Source organism: Acromyrmex echinatior, chromosome 15, assembly GCF_024713525.1.
Source record: "Acromyrmex echinatior isolate Ae372 chromosome 15, ASM2471352v2, whole genome shotgun sequence".
Taxonomy (NCBI): Eukaryota; Metazoa; Arthropoda; class Insecta; order Hymenoptera; family Formicidae; genus Acromyrmex; species Acromyrmex echinatior.
The window spans coordinates 4,745,360-4,761,958 of NC_141866.1; the positions used below are offsets into that span (position 1 = coordinate 4,745,360).

At 28.1% G+C, this 16,599-nt stretch overlaps 2 protein-coding genes across 3 annotated transcripts in view; one reads left to right on the forward strand and one right to left on the reverse strand.

The window, feature by feature from the left end:
* LOC147907208 (uncharacterized) overlaps positions 1-15,780 on the reverse strand; it is a 278,923-nt gene extending 263,143 nt beyond the window's left edge. Inside the window, exons 1-3 of the mRNA XM_087413991.1 lie at positions 15,707-15,780; positions 13,147-13,348; positions 12,741-12,787 (exon numbers count right to left, since the gene is read on the reverse strand). Coding sequence (XP_087270117.1) covers positions 12,741-12,787; positions 13,147-13,348; positions 15,707-15,731 — 274 coding nt within the window. The 5' untranslated portion in view covers positions 15,732-15,780. The remainder of the gene's footprint in view (positions 1-12,740; positions 12,788-13,146; positions 13,349-15,706) is intronic.
* LOC105145039 (uncharacterized) lies at positions 1,853-7,345 on the forward strand. 2 transcript variants are annotated; one of them, XM_011054351.2, is made up of 6 exons: positions 1,853-2,177; positions 3,660-3,928; positions 4,040-5,953; positions 6,439-6,640; positions 6,728-6,892; positions 6,966-7,345. In XM_011054351.2, exons 1-6 carry the CDS (start codon positions 2,003-2,005, stop codon positions 7,007-7,009), a joined length of 2,769 nt encoding a protein of 922 aa, XP_011052653.1. In that variant the 5' UTR covers positions 1,853-2,002; the 3' UTR covers positions 7,010-7,345. The 2 variants fall into 2 exon arrangements, with proteins under 2 accessions (XP_011052653.1, XP_011052651.1); XM_011054349.2 differs by having other exon boundaries at positions 3,660-5,953.
* Positions 15,781-16,599: the final 819 nt, after the last annotated feature.

A 16,599-nucleotide genomic window follows, 5' to 3' on the forward strand; every position in this document is an offset into this window, starting at 1 on the left:
TTCGTACTCACTCCGTTGGAGCATGTTGGAATATATTGGAGCACGTAACGTGAAGAAACGAAGCATTACGTAATGGCCGCCGCAAACTGAACGCGATAACTGACGGAAACGACGCTTCCCCCACGGTGGAAGTTGTCGCACTAACAAATCATTCTATTGGCTCCCGCATAAAAAACGCGGGAACGCTTACCGCGCGGCGGAAATTGTCGCACTGACCAAACATTTTATGTTTTTAAGTCGGTCTTACTTTACAAAACTTATGAAAATTATGCAATACTACTTCCACCGTGAAGCAAAAGTTGAATTGAGTTCAATTTTTGTGAAAATTATATATCTATTACTTTCGAGCAAGCGAAACACTGCAACTTCCGCGCGCGCGGAAAGTTTTACCATGTTTTTTGGGCGGGAATCATTAAGGTATATCCACATAAACTTGTTGCATTATTTCTAAAGAAGTTTTATAAAGTGAGACTTATTTATGCGACCATGTAAGTTTATGTGAATATATACCTTTGAGCTTTTTTCACCAATTTTGATCTGATTACTAATCGATGACTTAAGTCTGCGTTCAGTAGAAAATACAACAGTTTTATAATTATTTTATGATCGCGCATTCAAGCCGGACAAAACTGTCTGCTCGCCGAACGATTGAATATCATTAGTTGGATCTACAAATAACACCAATCATGTTTATTTGTTCGACTAGCTGTTTTGTCAACTTGAAAACGCTCGTTGTCTGCAGAGATAGGACTATTCTTCTAGATCTGAAAGTATAGTCCAATCAGCGTGAAGAAAATTTCCAACAATTGCAAAATAAACGTTCTACTGAACGCAGTCAACCAATAATTGTTTCAGTTTCAAAAGAGCAAGAAAGGGGAGAAAACTACTGTTGGCACTTCTTCGAATTGATTAATTTTATCAAAAATTGGTAAAAAAGGCCCTTAAAATGACATATCTGGACATTGAAAATAGAAAAAGCGAAAATGCTAAGTGTATAAATAATGCGAGCAGACTCTCTTATTTTAGGCCCTGCGCACAATAGAAAGAATAAAGAATTAGGAATAAATGATTTTAATTTATCAGAAATCGGATACATCGAAATACACGATTTTTAATAGATTGAAATCGTTTATTCTTTATTCCTAATTCCTTATTCCTTCTATTGTGCGCAAAGCTTTATATCCGCGTTCATAGTTAGACCTTGTACTTAAGGCTTTCTTAAATTTATCTTTAGATACTCAGTAACGAATGAAAATAATTCGTAGAGTATCTGAAGATAAATTTAAGGAAACCTTAAATATAAGGCCTGACTATGAATACGGGCATTAATATTTGAAACAACTTATCGTCATTAGAGTCCTAGAAACTAAAGATGCGACATTAAAGGAGTATGATCTAATTGGTTGTCTAAATCACGTGATCAGAGCGCCATTTTAATTCATTACTATATAATTAGAGTCCTAGGACCAGATTCTATACAGTCTAATAATGTATGTACTATTAAGTATATACCATAAGTACGTTATACTTTCTTCTTTTTCTAACAATTTAACTTTTCTCATGTAATGCATCAGCTGTCATCAGCTTTAAAAGGTGCCTTTTCATGTCAACGCTCATTTTCGGCGTCAAAATAAGTCAGATAGAAATTGACGAATATCAAGCGTCAATTTTGATCTTGTAATTTATTTTGACGCTGACAATGAGCGTCGAGCGTCAGCATAAAAAGGCACCTTATAATTATAAGTACTTATACAGAATTAAAATGGCAACCTAACCCAAACCGACGCATCACTGGTTTCTAGGACTCCAGTCATCTGTTGGCACGACTGGCATTCGTCATTTCAAGCCGGCTAACGAGAACCAATGGGAATCGTCGTACGCTACTATTCCAACGTTCAGCTCCCTGACCATCAATTTGAAGTGATTTTCAGTTGTGCTGCCGTTAAACGGTTACGTGTGTTCGACGTGTTTACGTTGAATCGTTTTTACGAAATCGTACGAGATGCCGGATTTTAAAGAACAATACAAAAATCCTCGTCCAGGATTCGGTGACACGAATCACAGAAGGTATCTACGTGCTTGTAACTACGATAAATCTCGTAGGGAGGCCAGAACACGGACTTTCGACAAACATCGCAACCTGCAAAATGATTCGTCGCCAACGAATGTGCAGCACGGTAAATTGAAAAAGAATTCTCATTTAACGTAACTTACATGTGATAATTAAATATCACCAAAGCTTTCCTTTCTACCAATATAATTTAATTCCAATCTCGGTTGAACTTATTCTTCATCTTTTTCTAATTCTTTTGCCTATTTTTATCAATATAAATTACTTTCAATGATTTAATTTATTCCTTATCCTTTTTTAATCTAAATTGGTAAAGAAGCATCAATTAGATTAAAAATAAAAAAATACTGAGAACTAAGCTAGATGTTTGATTTTAAAATTTAACCAATATATCAGATATTTTCCTTCTATTAAGGCTCGATTGCACCAACGTATTTTAACTTTAAGGAAGGTTTAAAACTCAATTTTTCTCTTTAAAGCTGAAAGAGAGGAAGAGATAGAGAGTTTTAAGCCTCGCTTAAAATCAAAGTAAGTTGGTGCATGCAACCAGGCCTAAGTAATTATTAATGACAAAACAATTATTTTGTGCAGTATAAATTATACATGTCTGACAAAAGTGTTATTAAATTAACATTGTGTTCATAACACTTATCGGATATTTATAATTTGTACAGTAGAGTAATTCTTTTGTTAATATTGATAATGATCTAATAGAGATTAAAACGTGTTTTATTTGGTCATTCAAAATTTTAGCAATGAATATCCTGTAGTTTAACTCGTAGCTTTTATTTATCATTTTGATCTTTATTTTTATACTCTTAGTTTTTTATCTATATTTATACTCAGTAAATATATGTTTTAAATCTCTCCTTAAATTGTGATAAAATTCATATTTATTTTGTGCAAACTGATCTTAATGAAATGTTATACATTTATCATATTTCTTTATATACAGTTGGTATATGTTTTTTAGAAATTTTATTGCCTTTATTAATTAATTTTTCATTAAAATTAAATTCTATGATATTAATAGATTTATAGAATAATCTGTTATATATTTATGATGTTCATTTATTATTATATGAATGAAAAATTTAACAATATAAAGATCAATGATTTGATGAATTAATAAAATGTGTTACAATATTAAACAATGACTATGTATACAGCATCCTTAATCGGATTTCATAATATCCATAGTTATGAAACTGATCAATTATAGCTATTTTTCTGAAGAATGAAATGACTGATTCATGTAATTACTATTGTTATTAAATCTTATGAAGGATGCTATGTAACATCAATGTGTTCTCGTTTTATAGAAACCAAATATTATTGTAGTTGCATGTGTTCAGCAATAAAATATGTCATTGTTGTATATTTTCTTGTATGTGTGCATGCGTGTGTATGTTCATATAAAAGATACTTACATAAAGAGATATGATTATTACTTATAATTTATGTATAAATTTGTATTTACATTTTAAGTACATATGTTTGAATCGATATTTTTCTCAATTGTTGTATTATATTTATACTATGAAATTAAACAATTATAAAAAGGAAAAATTTCTGTTATTTTTAACAGAGGTCACATCTGCTATTGCTGATGAACGTATGAAAAAATTAATAAAATGGAGAGAGGAACGGAACAGAAAAAAGAAGCTGGAAGCTGCAATAAAAAAACCAGCTTTCAAAGTTGGTGTTGTTCACCATTCTTTATGTTCTCCAATGATCAAAAGTGGCATAGCAATTGCAAAAACACCAAACAAAACCGAAAATTCAAACTATATCAAAAAACGAATTACAAGAGCTACGGAAAAACGATTGCTTGCCAAAGCAGCTGCTCAACAAACGGTAAAGAATTCAACTTCGGTGATAAAACATCCCTTTAAAACCATGACTTCTTGTACTAAGAAATCATTTGCCCCTGCTGATTATTGTTTTAAACCTCCATCTGGTTTGCAGAAGATGCCTCTATTTGGTCTTGTACCAATGAAAGGAACGCCACAAGAGAAATATCCATCATTACAAACTTCTAATATTACAGAGATTTTTAAAACTCCTTCACATCCCAAGTCATCATTATCATTAAATAAACAAGAATCGTCACAGAAATTAAATGAATCGATTATTCGAGATCCAGACGAATTAAATACAATTGAAGCAATAGGAGTGTCATTAAAAGAACAGGCAGAGAATCAAACAGACACACAAGATTCCTTACACGAAGAAAATTCATCAAGCAGTACTGATACAAAAATACAATCAAAGATTACTTCAACACCTTTTGAGAAAGAAAATTGTGATATGGAAGATCTTATTTGCTTTTCGCCATATCTCACACGAACCCGTGGCAAGAGAAACTCTAGAATAGAGGGACAGCAACGGTTGGGTATTGGTCGTCGATCCGATGAAATTCCAACCAAAGATACTGTTATGAAAAATTTAAACATATGTGTGGAAGAGGAGGAACGTACTGCTCAGTATTTCATGCTTATTGTGACTAAAGAAACTGATAGACTTAAGGAACTCTGTAAGAAATGGTTGGATATTGGAGTAAAGAAGGACGTCCCAGAAGATGCTATGTATGAAATACAACAAGCGGTAGGACAAACAAATTTATTAATAAATAAAAAATTTGAAAGATTTCGTAGCTTAGTACAAGATTGCGAAACTGGTAAAGGAGAAATGCTGGTTACATGCAAAGATTTGCAAGGATTTTGGGATATGACGTACATGGAAGTCAAGGATTGTGACATGCGATTTGAAAAATTAGAGCAACGTCAAAACAGAGGATGGCAGGAAGAGGAATATACTGTTGTCAAGCCTGTTGTTAAAAAACGAATGGCTATTAAAAAACGAACTGTATCATCAAAACCAAGTTCATTACGATCGTTAATCCTAGCTGCCAGAAAAAACATTGAAGAAGGAACATTAAATAAAGACATTATTTTGCAGCAAGATACACATTTAAGTGAAAAACCAAGTAATAGAAAATCTTTTACTGAACTTCGTGATGAAAATAATATTCGACGTAGCATAAGTAGATCTCATGATCTTAATGAGAGAAAATCAACTCCTGCTCGACGCGAAAGCTCTACTAGAGTAAGTTCGGTACAGAAAGTGCCATTTTCTGACAAAATTAAAAGAATGAAAAGTCCATTTGCAGCTATGAAAATAAGTCAAATGTGTAAGACACCCGAAGTTGAATTAGATGACACAATATCGTACGTTAATTCTGATCAAACACCGGGCAAAAGCATATTAAAGAAATCAGAAGAATTAGAAAGTAAGGAAGCACGCATAAAATCTGCGCATAAAGTCAATTTTGATGATCAAGTATTTCTTAATAACATCCCTCTTAATGAAGAAATACAGACTAAATTAAGTTTAGCTGCTGCATTAACTAGAGTAGATAGTTCAGATAAAATAGATACATTAATATCGCCACCTATTAATGCCGAAAAACGATTAAACTTTGAAGATTCTGACAGTAACGATGATTTGAACAAATTAGAAATTAAAATAAAAACAGGAAAACGAAATAAACCTAAATCATTTGTTCAGAATACTTTAGATATTGAGTATCTATTTAATGACATACCTTCAGTTAAAGAATTATCATTAGATAATGATGAAAAGATTGTGTCATCTAGAAAAAGCCTAAGAAATCGAGTTCAACATAAGGACACACCAAACAGGAAAAGTGCAGATACTTTGTTTTCACCTTCAGCATCAGTTAACAGAGATGACAAAATAATCATTACTACTGAAATAATGTCAAAAGACATGGAAGATGTAGATTTAGGAATGAAAGTACTTAGAAATAGAACTATCCTGGCAAATAATACTCCTAAAAGCAATAGAAGTAGTAAAATGGTAAGCTATGTTTTTTCTTCTTTCTTTAAGCTTGTACTACACCTCTCATATGCTTATGATGCGCACGCTGATTATTCAATTGCATAAGCATATGGGACTTACAGTTTTAATACCGGTTCCGAATAGCAGATTTTTTGAGAGGCATTTCTATGGGCAAGATAGATTGCCGACTTTTTCTGAGAGGAGGTTACACAAACATAAATATTTTGGTTCCTATTAGAATCGAATTCGGGACCTCTGGCATGATAGACCAATGCACTAACTACTATGCCATGCTCGCGCTCTTAATTATCGTTTTTTAATGATATCTTTTCAATATAATCATTCATAACACTTGATATTAAATATAAAAATAATTATTTCAAAAAATATTTTAGTAAGAACTTTTTGTATAATTTTTTTACATCTGTTTATATATGTATTTAACATACTTATAATCTATTAATTGAATAAATAATAATTAATTAAGAGAAATATTTTTTTAGATGACGCCGAAAAAGACAAATATTGACAAAGAAGAAAATGAGAATCCGGTGAAGTTAAGTAGGAAAAGCTCATTAAAATTACGGAAAAAAAACAAAGATGAACATATGACACTAAATACAAATGATGCAATGCAGATAGAAAATGTAACATTGATAGGCAATACTTCTAAGAAGAGATCACTTCGAAATGTTGCGTTTGATGGTAAAACTTATATATATTATTATAAATATACTTCTCTTGGTACACGTATTTAATATGTATTCAATATAATAATATTTTGTTATATAGAAACTTGTGTAGTATGTGCCGAAAATAAACCAGTGTTACCTATGACTCCTTATTCAAAACGTCGTAGCAAGACCCCCTCAAGACACTCCCTCAAGAATCGGAACAAATCGATTGATACATTTGATGAAGATCTTATATCATGGGACACGCCAGACAAAAAATATCGTAAATTTTAGTAATATATAAAAAGCATAATACTTATGTAAAAAAAGAATTAATCAAAACTCATTTGTTTCAGGTCATCGCAGAGTTACTAGATCATCTCATGCAGATAATTTGTAATATCTTTTCATATATTATAACATTTATATGTTGTGTTTATATAAATTAACTATCATATTATAAAAACGTTTTACATATTACGACATCTAAAATGTAATATATACATGTAATAATTGTATTATAGAATATTTCATTTATTTTCCATACATTATAGAATTTGTTTTACCGTTTTCGATTTCATATCAATATTTTGAATTTATTGGTATTTACATAGTCTATAAACTTTTAAATATTGATAATTCATAAACGATTGTAAAATTTCATTTAAAAATAGTTATAAAATAAAAAAAGAAAAAGACTGTAAATAAAAAAAATAAATAAAACTATGTAAAACTATTTATAAGTGAATGATTTAAAATGAAACCTATGATTTATTGCTAAAATATTGAAAAACTAATGTGAAATATTAACAATAATTATTAAACCGTATTTATCTTTAATTGTTAAGTTGCGATTATATATAAGACTTATTTCATATAACTCGAGCAATATAATAACAAAATCATTAATATATTTGTGTTATTTATATTCGTTAATCATTCAAGTATTATTTAATTGAAATTGAATATTTCCATAAAATTTTTTATAGAAATATTCAGCACATAAAAAATTGAATTTTTTAGTTAAACCAATAATCAAATTAGGAAACAACTCTAATAAAAAATTAGTATTGATCAAGACAAATAAATAGAGACAATATCAATTAATGATCTGTGTTCGCAGCACTATTCAAAAGAAATGTAAAATCTAAAATTCTAGTGCAATAAATTCCTCGTTACAGAAATGAAATTTTTTAATATGATTTTACATTTATTTTTTTTAGTTATTATAAGATTTTAATTTATACATTTAGACCCAGTTAACTTCTACCAAAGAGAAACCTGAGAAAGAACGTGATTTTTAGATTTAATAGAATCTTTGAATACACTTCAAAGTTTCAATTACATATCGTTAAATTTAGAGATTTAATTTAAAACGAATTAGAAGCCCTCCATCACCCCCCGCCGATTTCATCGGCGACTTTGTAAGTATGCTCATCCATAAAAAATGAGCTACAATAAATTTAATAGTTCGTTTTTGCAGGTAAATATATTTTTAATTTATTTTTTATTTTTTATTTCTAATTATTTTATATTTTTTGCTAATCATAATGCAATAACTTTTTTTATATTATCTTTTATTGTAATCCTTTATACAATTAAATACTACAATATAATAATTGTTTAAAATATAATATATAATTACAAATGTTGTGTAATATCTTTTAGTTTCGTTATACTTATTTTTTTATTTTTAAAATAAAATTTAATTTCCCGATGGCGAAATTTATTTGTCATTTTATTTGTAATAATTTAATTTTTTTATTAAACATTTGATTAATAATTTTTTGATTGTTATCCCTACCTATCCATATTTCTACTCCTGTATTCCTACCTACATCACATTATAATGTGTAATAACACCGAGAATATAATACGTTAAGGGCTGTGTTCAGTAGGGAAAACAGTTTTGCAAATGTAAAATTCTTCGATACAATTGGTTCTTGCTTTTGGTTCCTTATGAATTTAAATGTATAAACTATAAATCAATCATATTGAAGAATTTTACAGTTCGAAAGTTGCTTTCTCTGCTGAACGCAGCAGTTACTGCCCATGTCCTATCGCGTACTGATAAATTCAGCGGAAAAACCTAATCGCCACTACTATCGACCATACTAATAATAAATGAGCAATAAACAATAATAATTAAAACAAACTTTCAATTTTTTAAATATAAAAATATTAATAAATAACAGGACTAATGAAAGTTAGCACAGATAATCAAGATCAAGTTTTGTAGATTTTTTTTAATCTACCAAACTTGCACTTGATTATCTGCGCTGACTCTTATTAGTTCTATTGTTTGTTAGTTTTTTTTGTATTTTAAATAATTTAAAAAATATAAGAACTCGCAATTAGCGAGCAAGTTACCCTCCCGAATATTTCATTTATCTTTAAAAACTTAGATTGGTATTACACACCAACCTACGTTCAGATTCTCTTCTTTTTTCTGGATTGAATTCACTTTTTGTTGCTAGCCAATATTCTGGTTTCATATCGACTATAGATCAACAATAAGGAGAATACTCCTTTTTGTTGCTGACGAATATTGTTAACAATAAGCGTAAGATTTTATGCTTTTGTCAAAATACGCGAAACACGAACACGTCGCGAAGGGACCATTATATTAATGAAATTGACTAAATATTAATATGAACAATTATCAATAATAATAATAATAATAATAATAATAATAATTCCATTAATATAAATTTCGCGTTTATTCGAAATTAAAAATATAAATATTCGACTAAAAATAAATCTAAATTAAAAAAATTTTTAAGGATCAACAACGTTTTGATTTCAAAAGTCTCGAATATTATGAAACTAGAATACATTTCTTAATATAAATATTACTATATAAAATATAGTAATATTACTATATAAAGAATGAAACTATAATTTAAAAATAAACTGAAAATTACTAAATTATGATCCGAATAAAATTCAAGGTCCATGTATGTATATTTTTAACGATTCGAACGATTCGTTGCTGAATCTCATCTCAAAGCACGCAGAGATGAAAAATTCAGATAAATGATGCAAGATCCAAAAAAGATAATTTTCCCTCACAAACACAGAAAAATACGCAAGTAATAATTATTCTATGCAAATAATAATAACTTTTTCCAAATATTTCAAAAGTTCATATATCCACAAATCTATCAATTTCATCAGAAGCATTAAATTTATTCAAAATATATTCTAGCAAGTTTAATACTTCAATCACGTTTATTAAAAACAAATTCGATATGTTCTTAAATAGGTTCTTAAATAGGTTCTAGTTAGTTGCAAGCCGATTGCAAGTTTGTTGCGACAGTCAATCTGAAGCTTGCATTTTGAAATCAACGTTTCATATTGGCTGTCACAACAAACTTGCGATCAGCAACTAATGTAGAACCAGCTCTATAAAAAGTTCATTTGTTCAATTAATTTTATAATATTCTTTAAAAGAAAATAAATTTTTGTTTTGAATACATAATAATGAGTTTTTCTAAAATTTTGTAATATATATATTTTAATTAAAATTATTATCAAGAAAATATTCGTTGTTAAAAATAACCGTTACTTAAAAGAAAGAAAATAAATTGCGTAATCACTTTTCTTATCAATAGATTAATAGATATCAATAGATTAATATTTTTCTGTGTGCATCGAATATCTCTTTGTATTTTATAAATTATTAGAATATTTTTTTGTATAATTTATTATTTCAAAATTAAGTAGTTTAAGTAACGCAAAACTTTGAATGCGATTTTAAAATAATTACAAAATAAAATTCTTCTACTTCTTGACAAAATGTATATTGGATCTTACATCATGTTATTTTAACTGATATAAAATTCAGTTACTACTACATATAGATAAGGTGTAAAAGCTTAGACTAAAATCGGTGCATTGAGATAAATAGCAAAAATTAATAATCGTAAAATATCTTTTATAAAATAGCGAGATAAAAAAACTATATAACATATGCGTTAATTAAAATATTTTTTATTTCATTAGTAATACACAAATCGGTGTAAAACAATTGAAAAAATATCTTAGAAAACAATATGTATTCTACATATATATATTTTTATATTGCTTTCCTGTACACCAACTTAGAAAATTTAATCCTGAATGAATAAATTTGAGTATAGAATAGATAGGAAAAATAATATTATAAATATAATTATAAAGAAAAATAAAACAATATCTACTTATTATAATAATGATATGAATATGGCTCTGAAAATAAATTAAATAAAAAAAGGAGACAAAAATGGCCAATAAAGCCAACATGGTGCGCAAAAAAAATTTTTTTATTTGATTAGAGTACGTTTCGGCCAACGATTTCGATCCTTTTCAATGCAAATATAAAAATAAAAAACTATTCCTAACACATAAATGTAACGAATGTTCTATAGATACGATAGTTACATATTAGCAGTCCATAATTTTAATGATCATCTATTTATTACAAAAGTCAAAGTTTTAAAAAGAGATCTATGGTGTTGTATAGCAGTAATCAATTTGATAAATCAACATATAAACGCCAGTCATTTTTCGTAGAGTTATTATGCCTTCAAACGATGTATCGTCAGTTGGATGAACTATAGCGTTGTTAATGATTTTTATGAAAATAATGCGAAGAAATTTAGAAATGATAATAATCGCGAAGCGATAATATTATCGCTCTAATTTTCAACGGACACAATCACAACTTTTTATTCCGTATTATATTAAATTTCTTATAATTCTCAATCGACAACAGTATCATTCTCACATTATTCTCATAAAAATTATTAACGCTATGGTTTATTCAAGTGATGATATATCATTTGAATTAAAAATTTTTTATGCGTAAATATGTATAAATATCTATAAACAATAAGCATATTTAAAAAACATGTAATTATATAATAAATATGAAATATGTCCATACATATTCATACATGCCTTTTTCTTTTGTAAAATTATTTTTTAGTGTAATAAAAATAATAATAGTAATGTGAAAATATTAAAAATAATTAAAAGAGTAATTTTCATACTATTTATTTAAAAAAAAATCAAGTTTGAAGAAAACTTACTTATGTACAATTATACATAAGTAATTTTTTTTCAAACTTGATTTTTTTTTTACACTAAAAAATAATTTTACAAAAGAAAAAGGAATGTATAAACATGTATAGACATATTTCATATATGATTATACACATGTTTTTTGAATATTTATATAAGTTTATACATATTTATGCAAAAAAAATTTTTTACTGGAAAGGTATAATAACTACATGAAAAATGATTTTATATATATATTAGTTTATCAAACAATTGACCACTGCTATACAACACCTTAAAAGTATGGGTCTCTTTTTAAAATTCTGATTTTTGTAATAACCAGATGCAGATCATTATGCATGATACTATGAGCTGCTAATATGTATAAACTATCGTATCTTTAAAACATCCGTTATATTTATGTATCAGGAATAGTTCTTTATTTTTGTATTTGCATTGAAAAGGACGGAAATCGTTGATCGAAACGTATGCACTCTAGTTAAATAAAAAAATTGTTTCTTAACCACGGTGGCTTTTTATTAGCATTTTTTGTCTACTTTACTTATTATACTGTAATAAACTTTTTTTATATTATGATATCAATAGACAATTCCATTTATTCTAATTATTTTCTATGTATATTCTTCATATTTTTTAATTTCCTATATTTTATACATTTAAAAAATACGAATTTTATTACATTGATCTATAAACATTGACAATTAGTAAATAAAATTTGAGCCCTTAATAATTAAATCATGAGTTAAATAGTTTTATTTAAATTAATGATATTGTGAGAATAGCAGAAGCAACTTATACAGGAATGATTAAAAATAATGCTGCTATATGTAACGGGATATTACAAATTTAAAAGTGTATGTACAATAAATTTCATAATAAAGAGATATTCAGGATTAAATTTATCCTAATCTGTTACAACGTATCTATTTTAAGGCAACGGATGTATGGAATGCTATATTTATCCATATATTTTTATTTAATTGATGCACATATGCATCTAGATATATAATATATTAATGAAAATACCACAAATCCATTACCTTAATAAAAATATTAAAATCACTCACCAATCTGATGCACAACGGCGGAGTTCTGCAACGTCGCTACGATGATTCTGTAACAAAAGGATATAAAATTTCAATTAAAACAGAGCAGAAAAAATCAATTAATATTTTATTGATATATATTGACTAAACGCAAAGTTCTCTTGAATAAGCATATAATAACTATATAATTTTTTTAATATATAATTTTTATAAGAACCGAATTTTTTAATTCACCATTCAATTAGATATTTACAAAATTTGCACATTTTTTAAAAAAGATTATGAAAATACATATTTATAAAATTTTAAAATAATTTTAAAATAATCTTTTTTTCTAATTTTATCATTTTTAAATTATTAAAAAATAAAACTAAATAATGAACAGAAGAAAAGTACTGATTTTATATAAGCAAAAAATGATATTTACCGCAAGGTTGCTCCGCCGGTGCTCGATGTCTCTCCCAGACCTCCTCCTCCTTTCAGAATTTGGGTTGACATCCTCTCGCACAGGACACTCGCGCAAAACACTCGCGAACAATGCACTATAATCGCGCGGACTATAAAACTGGAGTCCGATAACTTGAACGACACTCCCGAAACAAACGTGCGATGCCACGAACCGGCTACGGCTATGATTAGGCTCAATGAAATGGACTAAATATTAATAAAAAAGAGAAATGTTTCTTTTATTACCGACAAATAGTACCGACAAAAAGTTACGCTTAATTTTTTATATGAATCGTATAACAAAAAGTGCACGGAAACAAAAAATTAATTAAATTGCTAATTACATAAACTATACTAATTGTGAAAGCAGGAATTGTGTTATTTGTATGAGAGTATTTATATTAATGTTGCTTTTTTATGACTCGTATGATACCGTTTGTACAGACAGGATAGCCGTGTCGCGTGGCTATTCTTCTTCACATTTCTTTTTGAAACGTAATCACGAAAAATGCTAGATATAATACAAAACGTTGTATTTTATGAATATTCATAGTATATGATTACTAGATCGCACGATTAATTAATCATAAAAGGAGAGATACAAGATAACAATCATGTATCACGGAACAAATATTTCGTACGATTCATTCATCCTTTTATGAATAATTAATCATGCGAGCTAATAATCGTATATTGTAAGTATTCACATATAGTACAACGATCGTATTATATCCAGCATTTTTCGCGATTATGTTTCAAAAAGAAGTGTGACAAAAAGCGATACGCGACACAGCTACCTACCTGTACGAGCCTCGGTAATGGAATGACTACGTGATAACTACGCATAAATGTGACGCTCTGTTTGTCCGTCCGCCCGCCCGGCCGTAAAACAAACCCCAAAGGTCACGCGCCGATCGCCTAACTGTCGAAATATTAACGAATATTACAAAATCAATAAAATAATTTATTCGTTACATTTTTAATACTTTTAATACTTTCGATGAATAGATTTTAAACTTATTGCACGATTTGTGCTTGATTTCTTGAATTTAATACGCACACAACTCATCTACATATATCTTAGATATTTAAAATTGTGTTGCAATAAGCGATTATATTTAATTTGTTTCACATAAAATAAAATAAAATTATCAATACTAATGTACGGCCGTATTTCAAAAATGAAGATGTTTATTAAAAATATATTTTTAATAAAGAAGTTAAAAGTATTATTTAAAACTTATTATTTTAAGTAACTTCTCCGGATCTATTTCTTAATTATATTTCAAATAAATTTTTGGAACTTTATTTTATAGATTCTTTTTAAATAGACCGTATCAGTCAGGGATCAGTTGTTAAAAACAATTTTATTTAAAATATGTATTTTAAATAAAAAGCAAAGCATTTATTTAGCATTTATTATTTTAAGAAACTTTTTCTGACTTATTTCTCACTTAATATTTTAAACAAGTTTCTGGAATCTAAAGTACGACATTCTATATTATCTAATATTGATCACAACTATGTTTCAAAGAAAAATATGAAGAAAAGCGGCACGACTACCTGCCTGTACGAGACTCTGTAAGGGAATAACTGCGCGATAACTACGCGTAAAATGACGCGCCGCTCCATGCCACCCCGTGCCACCCCGTAGCATCCCGTGCCATCCCGTACCATCCCGTGCCATCCCCACCCCAAGGTCGCGCGCCACCGTTTAACTGCCGAAATATCAACGCATATTTACGAAGTAAAATAATATTCTTTACATTTAAAATATCCTTTACATTTTTAATGTTCTCTGATTAATGAAACAATTTCTTATGTATCTAGTTTTAGCGGCGCGAGTCGTTTAATGTGTATCATAATTATATCGTGATTAAGGAACATATTTGATGTTAATTTTAAATATTTCGTATCAATATTACAATGTGTTAACAAAAGGCAAGAAGTAAAAAAAGGTTTTTACTAGCGTGATTTTTCTTACATAAATGCTGTAAAGCTTTTAACATTCGAACATTATATCTCAATATTTATTGCTCTTTTTTGTGATTTTTACAATTAAATAAAGATTAATATTGTAATATGTCATACTTCTCATCTTTAAATAAAGATAAATGCAAAATGTATTTTAAATTATGAAACAATTTCGACTAAATAGAATAATACATTCAAATAGCATGCACATACATTTAGAGAGATGTAATTTAAATATAATTTATATTACTTTTCTCATATTAAGAATGCGGAGTAACACGAAAAACAGAATTATTACAATTCAAAGTGATAAAAAGCCGATTTAAAATATATATCTAACAATAAGAATCTCATTTTTATAACGTATACATGAGAATCAAATCAACATCCAATATCTAAAATATATTCATGAGCTGTGTATGTGCGTAATGAATCCAAGAAATAAAACAAAAATAGTGCAATAAAACCTATTAACTCTTAGTATACTTCTTAGTTAGACAATTTTAAACAATTTTATGTAATTCGCGTTCGTAGATATCTAATAATTTAATTAATTAATGTGATACCTAGAGCGACTCGTCGCACATCCATCTGCCTCCGAGAGCGCCGAGCGAATGCCAAAGTGATGACGTAGGCAACCACCGCGCCGCACGGCAAGCTCCCCCTCCCTTCGCCGCGTGACGCGTTACCTCTCCCCTCGCTGTTCACGCGTTCGCCGGGCAAATACCCTATTATTGAGCATGAAAAATATTTACGGTTTATTCAATTATTCGTATTTTACATGATTTTAATAAACGGGTATCGTACATTTTGCACATTGCTTTGTGGCATCTCTAATTTAATCCTATATTACTTGTGGTTCTTTTTATAAACGTAATTGGTAATTATTCACGTGTGTGAGATATTTTTAATATATTTCAACATCATGTCTCAAATGTCTTTATTATACTTTTGATTCATATAAATGATTCATATTTAAATAAATGTTGATAATATTCTATATATGTTTTATAATAATGTAAAGATACATGCAAGTTTTCTTAATATTACGAAACAATTTGCGCTCAATACAGTTTTGGTTAAAAGTATTAAATATCTTGTTAATCATTATTTAATTTTTTCTGCTAATTAAAAAATTAATTTATGACACTACTATTGCTGCAATAAATTATTCTGTTTCAAAAATTCTTTAAACTTACGTATAATGCCGATCATGGTTTGGTAAAATAATTGTTTAATGATTTATTTAAAAAATATAATAAAAATATGATAAAAAATATAAAATAGGTTTGGGAAACTTAATTATTTAAAACACTAAATAAGAAATAGAGCACAAAAGTGTAATTATTTAAAATAATAAATACTAAATAATTCTTTTATAATAATTTTTTATTTATATATACTTTAAATAACTTTATTTAATTCTTAGTACATACTTTTAGTTTTGGATACCCTTACT